This window comes from Ictalurus punctatus, chromosome 27 (assembly GCF_001660625.3).
Source record: "Ictalurus punctatus breed USDA103 chromosome 27, Coco_2.0, whole genome shotgun sequence".
NCBI classification, from domain to species: Eukaryota; Metazoa; Chordata; class Actinopteri; order Siluriformes; family Ictaluridae; genus Ictalurus; species Ictalurus punctatus.
The window spans coordinates 1,402,996-1,420,000 of record NC_030442.2 but is presented as its reverse complement, the minus strand read 5'-3'; the positions used below and the strand labels follow the sequence as shown (position 1 = coordinate 1,420,000).

At 46.4% G+C, this 17,005-nt stretch overlaps 1 protein-coding gene across 1 annotated transcript in view; it reads right to left on the bottom strand.

Annotated features, from left to right (window-relative positions):
- Window positions 1–17,005, bottom strand: part of mgat5 (alpha-1,6-mannosylglycoprotein 6-beta-N-acetylglucosaminyltransferase) — an 86,035-nt gene that overhangs the window by 13,639 nt on the left and 55,391 nt on the right. Inside the window, exons 7-11 of the mRNA XM_053676490.1 lie at window positions 16,802–16,963; window positions 13,041–13,210; window positions 12,791–12,925; window positions 9,150–9,283; window positions 4,996–5,129 (exon numbers count right to left, since the gene is read on the bottom strand). Coding sequence (XP_053532465.1) covers window positions 4,996–5,129; window positions 9,150–9,283; window positions 12,791–12,925; window positions 13,041–13,210; window positions 16,802–16,963 — 735 coding nt within the window. The remainder of the gene's footprint in view (window positions 1–4,995; window positions 5,130–9,149; window positions 9,284–12,790; window positions 12,926–13,040; window positions 13,211–16,801; window positions 16,964–17,005) is intronic.

Below are 17,005 nucleotides of genomic sequence, written 5' to 3'. Positions count from 1 at the left end.
GGAATTATATGTTATGCCTGATCACACACACACACACACACACACACACACACACACACACACACACACACACAAACTCCCACTAAATGAATGACCTCATACCCAAGGGTGCGTAGTCTACTATATCTAACACATCAGTATGAAGACAACAATTCCGGCGGTGTAAATTTACTAATTGTGCAAAAAAAGAAAAAAAAGAAAAAAGAAGGTGAACACACTCATGGTGTTCGGTGTTTCCTTCTTTTGTTGCTAAACGGATGACAGAACGAGGGCGCAGAGAAGTTAATTGTGTTTGGCGCTCCGCCACACACAAAACGCCCGATCTTATCTGCGTCGTCAGAAAAAAAAATACATTAACAAAATAACAGAAGCATGTCAGCTCAACAAATTAGACACCACACACACACACACACACACAGGTCGTGAGACACAATGATTACCGTAGCGAATTAATGCTACACTACGCCTAAATCGAATTTTAACCGTAGTAAAATCTTTAGCTCTTCTAGTCGTTTTAAGGGGGACGAGCACTCTAGGTGCACACTGGAATTCATATTCGAATCGGATGTTTTCTTCTTGGTTGGAGTGGAAACCTGCACCCACACCGGCCCTGTCCGGATGAGACCGGACACCCCTGGTCTTGATGGTCTTTGCAATGCTGTTTCCCTTCACTGGAACTAACGGGGCCACGCCCAAACACGTTCCAGCACGATGATGCCGCTGTACACACGGCTAGGTCCATGAAGACGTGTTTTCCCCAAGGCATCCCTCACAGAGCCCCGACTTCAACCCCACTGAACACCTTCGGGGTGAGCCGGAACGTCGACTGCACTCCAGGTGCCAGAGCCAGACCTCACTAACGCTCTCGTGGCTGGATGAACACAAATCCCCACGGCCGCGCTCCAAAACCTAGTGGAAGGCCTTCCCAGAAGAGTGGAGCTAATTCAAACAGCCAAGGGGGAGAAAACCTGGACCGGGAAGTTCAACAAGCACACGTGGGTGTTATCGGGTGTCCACAAACTTTTGCCAATATTTTATAATGTTTTTAATGCTTGTGACATTTCATCCATAAACTACAAACGAATTTGCTGGCTAAGTCGCCGAACAGGAAGTGAGGGCGTATCTCAGCGATACGTTCACGTAGTGACGGCGAACTTCTCGCGTGTATACCCTCACTGAGCACGTTATTAGGAGGAACACTATACGAGCACGGGGTAGGGCCTCTCAAAACAGCCTCCGCGCTTCGTGGCATGGATTCCAGAAGATGTTGGACACATTCCTCTGAGACTCCGGTTCATATGACTGCATCACGTAATTCGGTCACGTCTCTTCCCCATCCTGACACGTGATGTGAAGCTGCCGGTCCGTATCGGCATGATTTCATACGCGATGTGACGTCCACTTGGGAAGGCTACGGAAAACCGAGACGGGGTCTCAGCGACGGCTTGATGTTTAGCCTTAGCGCTGATGTAAGCTCCCGATGGCTTTTACTGTTCCTCGGTTGCTAAGCTGAGGGGACGGACGATGCTCCCCCCGTCCCCCCCCTTTAACCGCAGACGTATTCGTACGTGTGATTGTGAGGACATTCCACAAGATTAAACAAGCACGATCAAGCACGCAAGGACAGACGATTCCATCCGACCGTTAACGCACAGTAAAAGACTAAGCCGAATGACGCGGATTACTAAAACGTTCCGGTGTGGATATTTTAGAACGGCCCCCGAGAAGGACCTCGCTTTGGCAACGTCCGAGAAAAGAAACTCTTCATGGAGGTGTCGATTATGTTAGCAGGCTAATCCATGAAAAAACCCGGCAGCAAATGAAGAAGTTACAGGAAAACATTTTCGCAACCGGGTTCTACTCCCATCCATAGGCAAACAAGGCGACGGCGACGTGACCTCGCGTTCCTGTGTCTAGGATAATTTCAGCTCCCGGTTTCTCGTGTGTGTGTGAATTAGACAGAGCGCTTCAGACTCTCGTAACGCCATGACGCGTCATACGGCGAATGAAGAGAGAGGACGACGCAAATGTTCCTCGTTCCTCTGGAAGGCGACGCAGGAGCGCGGTCTGGAACCGGGTCTGATGTCGATATCTACGCGTGGGACGTATCGTACGGGCCGCTGTACTTCATCACGCGTCGTCTTCACATCGAGATACGCCGGCGGATACGAGTCATCACTTCTAAAGGAAACCACTGAGCTTCTGAGCACACGGTCACACACGATCACAAACACGCCCGCCTGTGGTCGAACACACACACGCACACACACACACGCGCACACACACGCGCACACACACACACACGCGCACACACACACACGCGCGCACACACACGCGCACGCGCACACACACGCGCACACACACGCGCGCACACACACACGCACACACACACACGCACACACACACACGCACACACACACACACACGCACACACACACACGTAAATACACACTGCATTATTTATAGTAGTCTAGCAAACACCCAGTCAGAAAAATAATGCAAAAATACCACAGAGTGTGTGTGTGTGTGTGTGTAGCGCCTGAGACTTCAGCAGTTCAAACCCAGCCGAGCTGAGCTGAAAATCCAGATCCTGACATCAAACAGAAGCTCAAGCAAAGACCCCTCTTGTGTGTGTGTGTGTGTGTGTGTGTGTGTGTGTGTGTGTGTGTGTAGCAGTAGGTAAGAGAGATGTGAGGTGCACAGAAGCGAGAGCATGGGAGCTTAGTCTCAGGAGAGCATTTTAATTAAATAGAAAAAAGGAGTTTTATAGAGCAATAAAACAGCAGGGAGCGAGCATGAGCTGCATATAGAGCAAGTGTGTGTGTGTGTGTGTGTGTGTGTGTGTGTGTGTGTGTGTGTGTGTACCAGGTTATCTGGACAGAGATGAGAGGATATGTCTGCAGGCCTTTTGAAATGCTAATAAAGACAGTCATCGGCCAATGTGACACACGCGCGCACACACACACACACACACACACACACTCACACACACACTCACACACACACTCACACACACACTCACACACACACTCACACACACACTCACACACACACTCACACACACACACACACACACACACACACACACACACACACACACTCACACACACACTCACACACACACTCACACACACACTCACACACACACTCACACACACACTCACACACACACACTCACACACACACACTCACACACACACACTCACACACACACTCACACACACACTCACACACACACTCACACACACACTCACACACACACTCACACACACACTCACACACACACTCACACACACACTCACACACACACACTCACACACACACACTCACACACACACACTCACACACACACACACTCACACACACACTCACACACACACACTCACACACACACTCACACACACACTCACACACACACTCACACACACACTCACACACACACTCACACACACTCACACACACACTCACACACACACTCACACACACACTCACACACACACTCACACACACACTCACACACACACTCACACACACTCACACACACACTCACACACACACTCACACACACACTCACACACACTTCCTATAGAGACATGTAAGGTGTTTCAGTGTCACATTTAGAAAAAAAAAAAAAAGAGGTCATTGCAATTATCACAGCTCAGACGTGTGTGTGTGTGTGTGTGTGTGTGTGTGTGTGTGTGTGTGTGTGTGTGTGTGTGTGTGTGTTTATAATGACATTTTAAAAGCTTATTCTTAATTCTCTTCAAGCTACACGGTGACTTATAAGCGTTTTGTTACAGTTCAGCTCCGGTGTTTCTTCGGACCGTGTCTGCAGCGCGTCATATCAAACGGCTAACAGCTTCGGCGTACGAACAAACGTCACGTCCAAATGAGCTCCATCGCTATTTAATGCTTTTGCGCCAGGCGAATAAATCGAAGGTAAAGCTTTCGCAAACAGAACAGCTCCACTAACAGACCCGGCACTGAGTAAATAAACACGAGTGACGGTTCGTTTTCGCTTCGGCGTCCACCAGGAAGCGCTCGGATCGTACGCGACGTTTTCCACGCGAACGCCGGATCCGTTTCCTCCGACTGACCCGACAAGCACACGGACACAGAGCGGCGCGGGTCTTAACGGCGACGCCAGGCATGAGCTCAGACCGGAGAAATGTGCGAAAGGGAAATCGGACACCGCTTGGAAACGGCGTGCTGGAACCACGGCGTCTGAGAAAACACTTCTCCACGGTGTCGTCTGAACGTTTCTCAGACATTAGGCTTGGCGTATATTCCTGACACATGATATTTCGAATGATATATACAGCTGTGCCCAAAAGTTTGCACACCCCTTGCAGAATCGGCTACATCTCAACACTGCTAACAGAACACGGCGGATGATAAAAATCCCACGATGGTGTTTATTTAGTCCTGAAGAAGCTGTTTCACATAACAGATGTTCACATATAGTCCACAAGACAAGATGATAGCTGAATTTATCAAAATTACCCCGTTCAAAAGTTTACACACCCTCGATTCTTCATACTGTGTGTCGTTACCTGGACGATCCGCGACATGACGTGTTTATGTTCTGTGAGAGTTCTTCACGAGTTCCTTGTTTGTCCTGAGCAGTTAAACTGCCCACTGTTCTTCATATTTCACCCCTTTCCAACAGACTACATGATGCTGAGATCCATCTTTTCCCACTGAGGACGACTGAGGGACTCGTACACAGAGGGACTGTTACATCAGGTGCACACGTTCACTGATGCTCAAGAAGGCAACACGATACATTAAGAGCCAGGGGGGTGTAAACTTATCAACAGGATGATCGATGATACTCTTGTATCATCTAGTAAACGACCAGTGCATGAACACGCATAAAACCACAGATGAATGGACTAAAGGACTTCCGCAGATGTAGACGATATAAATATATCTAAAATCAGCCTGATCATTACATACAGTAAACTGAAGAAACCCCGCCCCCCCGCCCCGTACCTTCCAGAAGTTATCGACCTTCCCGTAGACGAGCGACTGGTTCTGCCGCTTGACGTCGTCGATGTGCTTGATGTCGCTGGCGTTCAGGTGCTGCTCCACCACGAAGCCCAGGAAGCTGTTATCAGGAGTGTGAGCTGCAAGAAACAAAGACTGCCAATCAGAAAAGATCTCACCGGCGACACGGAATACAGCACAACCGGAACCAGTGCGCGGGGGCGGGCGCGGGGGCGAGATCACTCGCACGCACCGTACAGTGTTTCAGAAAATGATTTCAAATAAAAGGACGAAACATGACAACGTATAGAAATAATATGTGAAAATCAACCAATATTATAATATTAAGACGAGATCACGTGATCCGTTCAAGCCCGAAATGGCTTTCAAAGACCGTTTGAAAAGTTATTATATATATATATATATATAAAAATATATATTACAGCGATTATGTGAAGTAATGTAAGGAGCTTAAGGGTTAAGAAAGGAACATCAGAGTGCTCATACTAGGCTTGTGAGTGTGAGTGTGAGTGTGTGGGGGGCGATCATAGACCAGGTCAACGTTGCCAAGTGAGAGACGGTTACTATGGGAACAGGGGACCAAAAGGTCGTCGGGAAAACAGCGAGCTGGCAGAGTTTCACCTCGGTGCCATCTGTGTGAAACTTCACCCATGTTCACTGATTAGAAATGAACATCCCATTAGAGCAATACAACCGTTTAACGCATTTCCCATGATCTTCACTTCGCCGTGGTTTAGACTCCACACCAACACTAACATCACACTAATCCTGACTGTTCTGATCATACTGCACATATCAGCAGAGCCAGACTGCAGCGTCTCGTACTACTGTCTTTCAGAACCTTGTTCCAAAACCGGAACGTACAGTACGTATACGGTACGTCTTCCTTACACGGAAATCCAACTCTCAAACCCGATTGGTCAGAAGGTGGTTCTCACGAACAGCACCTCGAGGACCGTAGGTCCGACTGTAGTTCAGATACACAGGGTTATATCACTGCGCTTGTTCTAGCTTATAGGTTATCGTTTCTACGGTAACAACTCATTAACAAGGACTGGACGGCGGATGCGCGTAATTTAAGCGTTGCTCGTAAAACGGTGGCTTAGTGGTTAGTACGTTCGCCTCATGAGTCCAGGGTCGGGGGTTCGATTCCCACCGTGGTCCTGTGTGTGCGGAGTTTGCGTGTTCTCCCCGTGCTGCGGGGGTTTCCTCCGGGTACTCCGGTTTCCTCCCCCAGTCCAAACACATGCATGGTAGGCGGATTGGCGTGTCCAAAGTGTCCGAAGTGTATAAGTGTGTGTGTGATTGTGCCCTGCGATGGATCGGCACCCTGTCCAGGGTGTACCCCCCATGCTCCCTGGGATAGGCTCCAGGTTCCCCTGCGACCCTGAAAAGTTGGATGGATGGATGAAGTTTTGCACCAGTTAGTAAGTATTCTTGCGTGGGAAAGGACTCGTGCGTTCTGATTTCTGGGGAACGTAACTTCTCAAATGGCTGTGGGATAGGAGGAGTAAATAAAACGTGCGGGCTCCGCCGTTACAGAAGAAGAATCCGGGTTCAGGAGAGTTTAACTCCTCACAAAGCGTCTGCCTTAGCAGAGCTACAGAAGAACACAAGCTCTTTAAGCTGTGGCCGTTCAGTTTCTCAAAACTTAGTAAATAGTTAGTATTAGTTTTATGCCCTTTTGATCTAAATGGAATGCACGTGTATATTCAGTTTTCTTTTACACACACACACACACACACACACACACACACACACACACACACACACACAATCTAATTAAAGAGCCAGATGCATATGACTGAGGCACTGTAATTCCACAGAAGTTGTCTACAGTATTAGATTGAATTGTGTGTGTGTGTGTGTGTGTGTGTGTGTGTGTGTGTGTGTGTACAGTTTGCCCCAAGAGAGCATCTGGACTGTGTTGCTGCTGCCATCAGATCCAATCAGGGCGTGGGATGAGATTCAGAAGCCAGCCGGCCCATAATGCAATTTGTGTAAATTTGTGGAAATCAGAAATGGCAATATAAATGGGACGTTCCCCTCCCTTACAGGCACACACACACACACATACACACACACATGCGCGTGTTCACACAACCCGTCAAGTGTAATCACGATCAGCAGCACTGATCTGAACGCAGTGTTAATTTTACTGAGCCTGGAAAACGTCCTTGTCCTTGCATTTTTTTTTTTTTTCCTCTTTTCCTTTACCGACCTCAAACTTCCTCTTCCATCAATCAAAATAAATGAGAAAAAATAAGTGTCTCCGTCCACACACACACACACTAGGAAGACACTAGCACCCTGTTAATATCAGCGTTTTGACTCATCTGTATCATTTCAATACCAAACCCGGAAAATTCTTCATCCCTGCTGAATCCTTGCTTGTGATTGGTCAGAAGGAGTAGTTCCAGCTCGTTCACAACAATGCCCTCGTTTCTAATACGTTACTGTTTCCATAGCAACAGCTAACACCGGGACTTGTATGGTATATGGTGGATGGCAGACTAAAACCCTGTATTGTTAAGTAGTTGAACGTTATCGTAAACGTTAACGGCGTTCACGGTATGGAAGGAGTCTCCAGTGTCAGTGCTCTGTAATAGCAAGAGGTAAGAGTGGTAACTTTCATTTTTCACTGTAAAACGGTGCATCTTTTATCTTAGAGGTGAAAAAAAATGAAACAAAGAGGGGTTGGTGAGGGAAGACTGTTTATAGACTGCTATAACAAGTGATAACAGGCAACTAATAGATGCTCCACAACATTAAATGGAGCTATAAAAGGATAAAAAGTGCCACATTATTCTTTAATAATTTAAATAAATAATTGTGGCAACTTGCTGTGGTGTAAAAGGAATTTAAAAAAAAAAAAAAAAAGACTGTTGATTATAGTCGTCTTTCTGACCAATCAGAATCAAGAATTCAGAAGTTGTCAAATAAAATACGTTTGAAGTCCCGCCCGTGATCGTACTCAGAATATCCAGACTGGTCTGAGCTGACAGGACGGCTCCGGTAAGTCAAATAACCACTCTGAGAAAAGCATCTCAGAATGCATAACATGTTGAACAGCCAGCCAAGAACAGGAATCTGAGGCAATAAGCACAGGCTTGTTGAAGACTGGAAAAAGGTCCGAATTTGTCCTCAGCAGCATGAATCCATGGACCCGAGTCACCTTGTGCCAGCAGTTCGGGCTGGTGGTGGCGGTGTAATGCTGCGGGGAACGGTTTCTTCGGCCAATCAAGCATTGCTTTGAATGTACAGCCTACCTGAATATTGTAGCTCATCGCGTACATCCTTTTCAGGCCACAAGTGACCTACCTGCTACGATACCAGCACGAGTCGTCCGACTCAAACTAGAAACTAGTTCCAAACAAACACAACGGGTTCAGTGCGCTTTAATGGCGTCCCCAGCCGGCACACCTGCACCTGTATCCGAGACAGCACCTTTGGAACGTGGTAGACCGGATGCAGGAATGTGCAGCTGCTAAACCCGCGGTCATGACGACGTGGAGCAGAATCGCAAAGGAAGGTTTCCAACGTGTATGCCACGAAGTACGAGGTTCCGCCCAATGCTAGTGCGAGTTCTAAATAAAGTGAGCAGTGACGATGAAATCATTCAAGGCGATGTGTCCGGATATCAGCTCATGACCGAGGACCGCAGGAAATACAAACCCGGACGTTAACGCGCCGGCGCCGCTCTTCGTCTGAACCGAAAGTCCAGGATGTGCTTCACGGTCCTGTTATTCAAGATGCACTGAAACATGAGGAAGTGTGACGCTCGATACAGAAAAACGAATTCAAAAAAGAAAAGGCCATCGAATATACAGCAGTCTGGATTTGAAGCAGCTGTTGGGGTTATACATGCATCCAACTACATGCAGAAACACGCAAACAGACCACACACACACATTTCATAACGAAAGCCATGAGTGTTCTCTTTCTGGACAGGGAAAAGAAAAACAAAAAAACAACAAACAAAACAAAACAAACACCAAAGGGCTTATTGAGAATGTCATGTACCACGTCTTAACAAAAGAACTTTTCATCCTGTACAACACCTGAGACGACAAGCCAAGCCAACCACCCCGTCACTCACACACACACTCACACACACACACACACACACACACACTTACGGAACATGGTGTTGAATTGCTGAGGGTTAAGGTTCCACTTGCCCCACGGAGTCTTGTGGCCTTTAGACTGAGCGTAGTGCGCATGGTTGAACTCCGGCTCCGTCCCGAACGAGTCCAACACTCGCAGCATGCACCTGAAAACAAGGTCGCACACACACACACACACACACACACACACACACACACACACACACGCACACGCAGTTTGAAACTCTTGTTTCAGTCAGCTCCAAGGCCGATTATAAATTTTAATCCGGCTTCTCATACACTGTAATGATGCATTGGTGTGACTGCACGCTGTTCTGATCTTAGCACCAGAATAATCCTGCTTCTCGGGGTATTAAACACGTCCGGAAAATTACACCACATTGTACTATGTATTTATTTGGGAGTCTTTGGAGCATTTTAGTCCTGAATGTTCCATCTACAAAACCCAAAGTTTAATAAATATATATATACATACACACACACACACATATATATACACAGACACACACAATATATATCAGAGATTAGATACATTAGATTTATCATATTGTGAATTTTTTAAACACCGCTAGTCACAAGGTTGCGTCACTCTTACTGTGATGTACAGAAACGTACAGCGCCGGGCGTACGCGTTCGTTTCGACGAGCGTCCGCTGCATCACTGGGTCGAGATTTAATAAGCGTAATAATCACACGTGCTCTCATGGCGGTCTGTCGCAGCGGTTCGCTCACTTTTCTCAGCACGGCCTTGAAAATGAAAACGACACTAACTACATTAAATGTGACTTTTATTACTTTTTGGACAAGAGGAAAAAAAAACAAAACAAAACAAAAAAAAAAAACACACAACGTGTTCCGTGTGTGCATGTGGTCAAATATTATACATCATCACACTGCTGTTTCACGGGGGCGGAGTTAGGGTTTATTCTTACGCTTTATTATTCCAGCCCTGTTTCATGTTACGGACCTGGTCTCATTTATTTATTAATTTATTTATTTTTTTTCCGTCTTGTTAACTTCAACACGTAACATTCCACGTAACTAAAGGGATAAAAGTATGACGTGACGTGACGTGACACGCGTGAATTCATTGTACCGACATCGTCACTGCTGTTCGGGATGGTCTGACGCGACGGAATAGAATGATGACGTCTGACGGAGCTGGAGTCAGTCTGGTGATACGGATACACATGCACTCGGTTCAGAATAAACATGAACAGAATAAACAACCTCAGACGCCCGATCTGTTTTCATGGATCGGACTGTATCGCTAAAAAAAAAAAAAAAACGCTCATGATGCTTATGATGAAGGCTTCAGGGCTTCTGTATCTTCACCCCGGTGCACCAAATTCCCCGAGATGCTTAATACGAGGTTAGTAAGATGTTTAATTAACAGGATGTTTAATTTCAGGTCCTGCGCTTCATTCCATGTGCATATTTTATACAGTAGCGATTAACTGGTTATATTATATATATATATATATATATATATATATATATATAAATAAAATCCCCTGACTGTTATACTCGATCAAATCTCTTTCACCTTTGTGCTTGGATTGGATTCCGCATAGAACCTTATTAACCTGATCAGACCGACAAGGAGAAATGTCAGATAGGCTTTAGAGCGCCCCCGCCGCTTCCGAACGCTACGGGTGAATTTTTGTTGTTGTTTTTTTTTGTGAAAATAGAACAAATCAATTACCCCATCACGTCACTGGTTCTTAACTGGTGTGAGGACGCGCTTTTCCGCATTAGCGCTCGTTTCAGCTGGGGGGACAAACCTGGCACTGATACGAGTACTCTGCATTTTAATATTATTCATTCTGTAGTACGTGAAATAAAGCAGAGGTTACACATCTGGGGACGTTAGTTCCGTAGTGACCATACATTTGCACGGTGTGTGTGTGTGTGTGTGTTGAGAAAAAAACCGCGAGAGAAACGTTCCTCATGTGCGACTCACGACGAAGCACTTCGACTCGTCTCCGATGCTGAAACGTTGGTATCTGGACTGCACGATAAGCGCGTTTAGTAGCGTTTCAGACCGACTTCCCATTTCCGTCTCACCGGTCACTCGCGAACGGTGTCGATAGGCGACATCAGATAATAACTGTTAATATATTAAAAAACAAACCAAAAAAACTGATCACAGGCAGAGTATGAAAACAGCAAAGTCATGGACGGCCATGCTGGATGATGAAATCGACACCGGGAGCGCCTTATAACGCGCAATAATGAGATTCAAGCAGGATTTTGAGCTCGGGGCCTGAGAGTGCCGCAGAGGCTGATTTGTGAGGAAGGTGAAGAAATTGAGGGTCAGGTAATAACTACGAAGGCGCCGAGTGTATGGATAATTTCAGACCGAATGTCTCAGAGCGGTGGTGAGAGTGCGGAGAAGTCAATGACACACTCGTTCACCTTCACTGCTGTTTAATATAGACTAATGCCCAGGGTGTGCTGCTCAGGATACAGGGTTTATTCCCTGCCTATATTTTATACCGCTGCTTTTGGAGCTTCAAACCTTAATCAGAGATCTCGAAACAACAAGAGGTGGGGTTTTTTTTTGGTTTTTTTTGGTCTAACAAGGTTTACTCTTAATGCACGGACATTATCCGCAGTCGCACCTAACGGACAGCTATAAATCAACCTGTTTATGATCATCAATATTTGCCCACAATGACCGTAAAGCCACGATATTTCACGGTACACGAGGTGAGATAAGCCGTGAGATAAGCCAGGCGAGCCTTTTATGGGGGCTGTGCTGAGAGGAACAGCAGATGCGTCCGCATGTAAAAGTAATTGTAAACGTTCAAAGGAAATTCCCCGCAGTCGGTGGAGGAGGTGTCCGGATTATAGTCTACAGTCTATGATCAAATAATCCTCCACATTAGCCTACACGTTCTAAAGACGATCATGGAAAGAACATTGTTCCGCATGTTCCTTGTATAGTTTTGTATTAAGAACACGTTTTATTTATTTATTTTCGAGTAAAAACGAGTCACGGTTACGACGTGTTCGAATGTTCAGGTTCCACCACAGCCGTACCGAGAAGCCGATCCTGAGACTGAAATGCTGCCCGACACGATTAAACTTCCATCCGCCGGCCGGGTCACGTGGACGCGAAACACGTTTTTCGCTTCGGGTGAATCGTTTCTGCCGTACTGAATCGACTCCGAAGCTTTGAAAGCGACTCAGTGCCGAGAATCGAGGAATCGACTCTTTTTGGAATCGATTCCCAGCACCCAGAAAGCGAGATGGTGGCTTGACGACCTGACGCACACCGTGTAAACAAAAAACAACCCAACAACAAAAAGTAAATGCTTATAAGCCAATTGATTCAAATAGCTTCCCTAGTGCATTAATGAACACTGAACGAATAATGTTCCGTGCTAATGCACTGTTAACACAGAACATTAATTATGACTACAATACGCGATGCAAAATAAACAAAAGAAACACGACAAAGCGCTGCAGTGAGCATGAATCTCACACACACACACACACACACACACACACACACAGCGTTTTAATGCATGGGAGGAGCTCACGAAGCCCATCAGATGAATAAGTGAACATCCACTTGACTCGACTTACTGCCATCAGTGAAGTGAAGGCGGAGAGCAATAAAGACGGCAGAGAGTGGATTTTACTCACTGGTAGTGCACCCATGAGGGCCCTAGCGTCTTCTTAAATTGAGACAGACCCACGATGTCGATGTAGATGAGCTCCACCACTTTATCACCCTGCGTGGGACAGCTGGACTTGTTTCCCATCACCTTCCTCATGATCCTGCGGCGAGACAGACAGACAGACAACGGTGAAGGTTATGAGAACATCTAATTGACAGTCTCATACTGAGTGTGTGTGTGTGTGTGTGTGTGTGTGTGTGTGTGTGTGTTCTCACTCTTTAAGCTCTGCGATGGAGGCTGAGATGCGGATGTCATGGCCCAGCAGGTATAAAGTGGTGATGAGGTCACTCCACTGCACCAGTTCTCCCAGTGGACCCCCGCTGAACGCATTCTCAGCTATCTTGAAGCCAGACTCCTTCGTCAGCAGGCCCAGATGCACAAGGATCTAACACACACACAAACACACACACACACACACATCCTTATTAGTGTAAATCCTTGCACATGCACACAGGTCCAGCTGTGCGTCACTACCGCAAACCTGTTCTCAACTAAGATAACGAGTGCGGCCACTGAAGCCCTCGCTTCCGGCAGTCTGGAACGGTTCTGCGATCTATCATATATATATATATATATATATATATATATATATATATCAGTGTTTGTTAATTAATTAATTAATTAGCTGTAGCACCAGCTATTTCGAATCGCTCGTTGTGATACGGGTGTGTTTTTATATAAACGAGGTATGTCCGTGAGACGGCGAAGTCTTCTGCTATAAATGCACCTGATAATCAAGACTAGCTAGTTTCCTGGACGCTCTCCTTCACTGCGTACGCTTTTAATCCATCGTGTATTCCTTTGCCCTTTCATTACACCTTTTTTGGTCTTTTGTTTGTTTCTTCTTTGCTCTCTCAGGCTCGTTTGTTTTGACTGGCTCGAGTGTATATTCCATCCTGCAGCTCTTACTTCCTGTGTGTGTTTGGTTCTGCGCGACCTTTCGACGGTCCGCTGTTGCGTCTGTCCTTCTCCTTGATTCGCTCTCCTAATTCTTAGTTCTTTGTCGTTTGTTTGTCATTCGGCGGCGTTTGTTTTGTCTGTACGGTTAATCCCCTGCTCTCTGTAACGCGTATCTGTTATTCTAAGTGTAATAAGTGTGGCAGGCTGTGAAGGAAAACCCTTCACATTATTAAAGAAAACAAAAGGCGAGGGGGAGGTTGGGGGGGGGGGTCGGGGAGGAGAGATCTCATTACGTACAATTCTGCCCAATTTGAAGGGCGTATAAGTATATAACGATCAAATGAACAATGCCCGCTTTGATATTAGTTTCATCACCCGAGGTAAAAGACGATAAACACGAGCCTCAAATAACCCCCGACTGGTTTAACCGGATTTAAACATTTAAAAACGTCGCCGTCGGTCCGGAGTGCGTCTCCGTGATCGTCTCTGGTGATGATGTGGGGTGTAAAGACCACCGCGGTGTTTCACAGCTGGCATCCGAACCCGTCAGACTTCCATGCGTTTCTCTACGGCATGCGGCTAACCAAAAGCAGACTCAAATCATGACCAAATCACGCGTAGCTAGAGCGGTGAAAGGAAATTCTCTAATACCGTGAACTGCTATTACGACACCTTAGATACGGGGAACACTCTCGTCACTCTCGTCACAGCTTCTGTCTGTGCGTTTCTGTGCTGTCGAACACCTACGATGAACGTATTCATTTCCTTACCTCTTTTAATAAGCTGATCAACTGCCGTCCTTTATTATAGCCGACACCTTGTTTTCTGTGCCTTGGGAAGCGTTAATTTTGTGGTGTGACCGTGTGCCGTGTGCACCTGCACGGCTAGAGACCCGCCCACGCAATGCCGTTATCAGTGTGTATAAACACTCCTGTTCTAGACGAAGTAAACGGGACGTCTCTGTGAACAGCAGTGCGTGTTCGTGTTCGACCCCCCAGGCCCGAACGCTCTGGGGTCAAGCACACTTTCTCGCTCGCAGCACAGAACGAAGCGTTAATAGAACAGAAAGGCTGAAAAGGCATCGAGATTCCTTTATCGCTAACAAAAGGGGTTACACGTCTGCAGGCAGATTTATTTATGCGATTTTATTTTTTAAACTGAGACGCTCGTTAAGCGAGCTTATCTTTGGGATACTGGACGTTTGATCTCCGTGAGCTGAGATGAAATCATAAAAAGGCTCGAAACATTTCGCGTTATGTGTAACGAATGTAGAAGATATATTCAAATAATAATAATAATAATAATAAAAAAGTTCCACTTTTTGAATTACATGACAGAATTTTTTTCACTTTTCCACGAGATAAACATTTTTGAGATGCACACACACACACACACACACACACACACACACACACACACACACACACACATATATATATATATATATATGTTTCAGATTCTTCTTTAGGTCTTTGATGAATGTTCTCTGGTTGTTGTTTTCATTCACTCTTCATCCGTCCTTCATCGCTCCTTTCATTCAGCGTTCCGTGCAGTTCTCAGCTGCTTCACTTCTTTCTCCTGCTCATAACCTCCTTCATCTTTTTTTTTTTTTTTGTCTGTGTGTGTTTGCTGTTTCCTAAATCTTCCTGCTAACCGAATAAAGTTAAAATAGAAAATACTGCAGCCGATTACATAACGGTTCGTGATGGGAATTTAGAGTGTGTGTGTGTGTGTGTGTGTGTGTGTGTGTGTGTGTGTGTGTGTGTGTGTGTGTGTGTGTGTGTGTGTGTATCCGAGCTCGGTGCTGACGGCTAAGATGCTGCACCACACATGCATCATTTTCAGCGAGAGCCGTGGATATTGGATTGAGATCAGGTGTCCTGTCGGCGAGGGATTTAGACGGAGAGGATGAAGTGTGACGGGTCGGGCCGAGTGAAAATCACATCGCTGCAATTAACTTTGCGGTCGCGTCGGGTTGCGATGGCTTCCGGAAGGTTCTACGGAGAAAACCTGCGGTTTGGAGTCACGGTGAAATCGGTCCGTCGGAGAGTTGTGCTCGTCACTTTCAAAAAATGTTGTTTTTTTTTTGACACACACTTTATTTACTTTAGCACTCAATTGTTTAAAATGACCCTTCCAAATCAGTGTCTCCTCCGTGTGTGTGTGTGTGTGTGTGTGTGTGTGTGTGTGTGTGTTTGGGTGGTTGCCACGGTGGTTGGCTGCAGGTGAAAGAGAAGAGTCCCGTCGCACATGCTCTCGAGGGAAAGAGTGTTCTGGATGGCACGCGCGCGCGTGTTCGTCTCTCGGCACGACACGTGTGTGAATTATTCAGCAGAGCGTGTATTATTTAAAACCGGCAGGTACACGCCACGACGGCGTTCCCGCGCTCCTTCCCGATACGGAGCTCCCGAAAACAAACGCCGCACGGCTACGGAATCGGGATAACACACTGATGCACTGTTTCTACTCAAGACGAGGTGTTCGGGGAATTGTTTGTCCCTTGAGGAGGAGAGGAAAACAGAAGAGAGGAGGAGACGAGGGACGAGAACTGGAGAGGAAAGACAGGGTGTATTTACAAAAAAAAAAAAAGGAAATGAAAGATATGGGAGGGGCAAGGAAATAGAAAAAGAGAGGAAATAAGGAGGCAGGAAACTAGAGGAAGGGAATAACCGAGAAAATAGAAAGGAGAGGACAAGAAGGAGGAGAGAAATGGAAGACGATAAAAAGGAGGAAAGAGTGAGAGAAGGAAGAGACAAAAAAAATAAAAAAATAACGAGGTATGAGAAGAGAAATAAGAAGAGAGATAAGGTATGAAACGAGTAGAGAAGCAAAGAACGAGAAGACGAGATGAATAGACGAGAAGAAACGAGAGGAGGAAAGAAAAGGAAAGTGCGATGAAACAGGAAGTGACAGGAGAAGGAAAAAAAAAAGGAGACGGGATAAACAGTCCTACTCTTAAAAGGCGAGAAGATATGGGACGGGGTGAGGTGAGACGAGCAGGTGTGATGAGACGGGAAAGGACTGATCAAGCGTAGGAGAGAAGAAGGAGAGGAAGAAGACGGAAGGAGAAGTGCACCTTCTTTCGCTTGCGGTTGCGCAGGTCTTGTTTGAGACTGAGGGAGTGCACGGCGCTGAGCCACGGCTCCTCCATCCGCTTGATCCTCAACATCATCCAGCGGAACTCCTCACGCCGTGACATCACGCGGTACAGCTCGTCCAGACTCGTCCGGATCTCCAGCTGAAACGCACGATACGCCGTCACACACTTCCACGTCCTCAC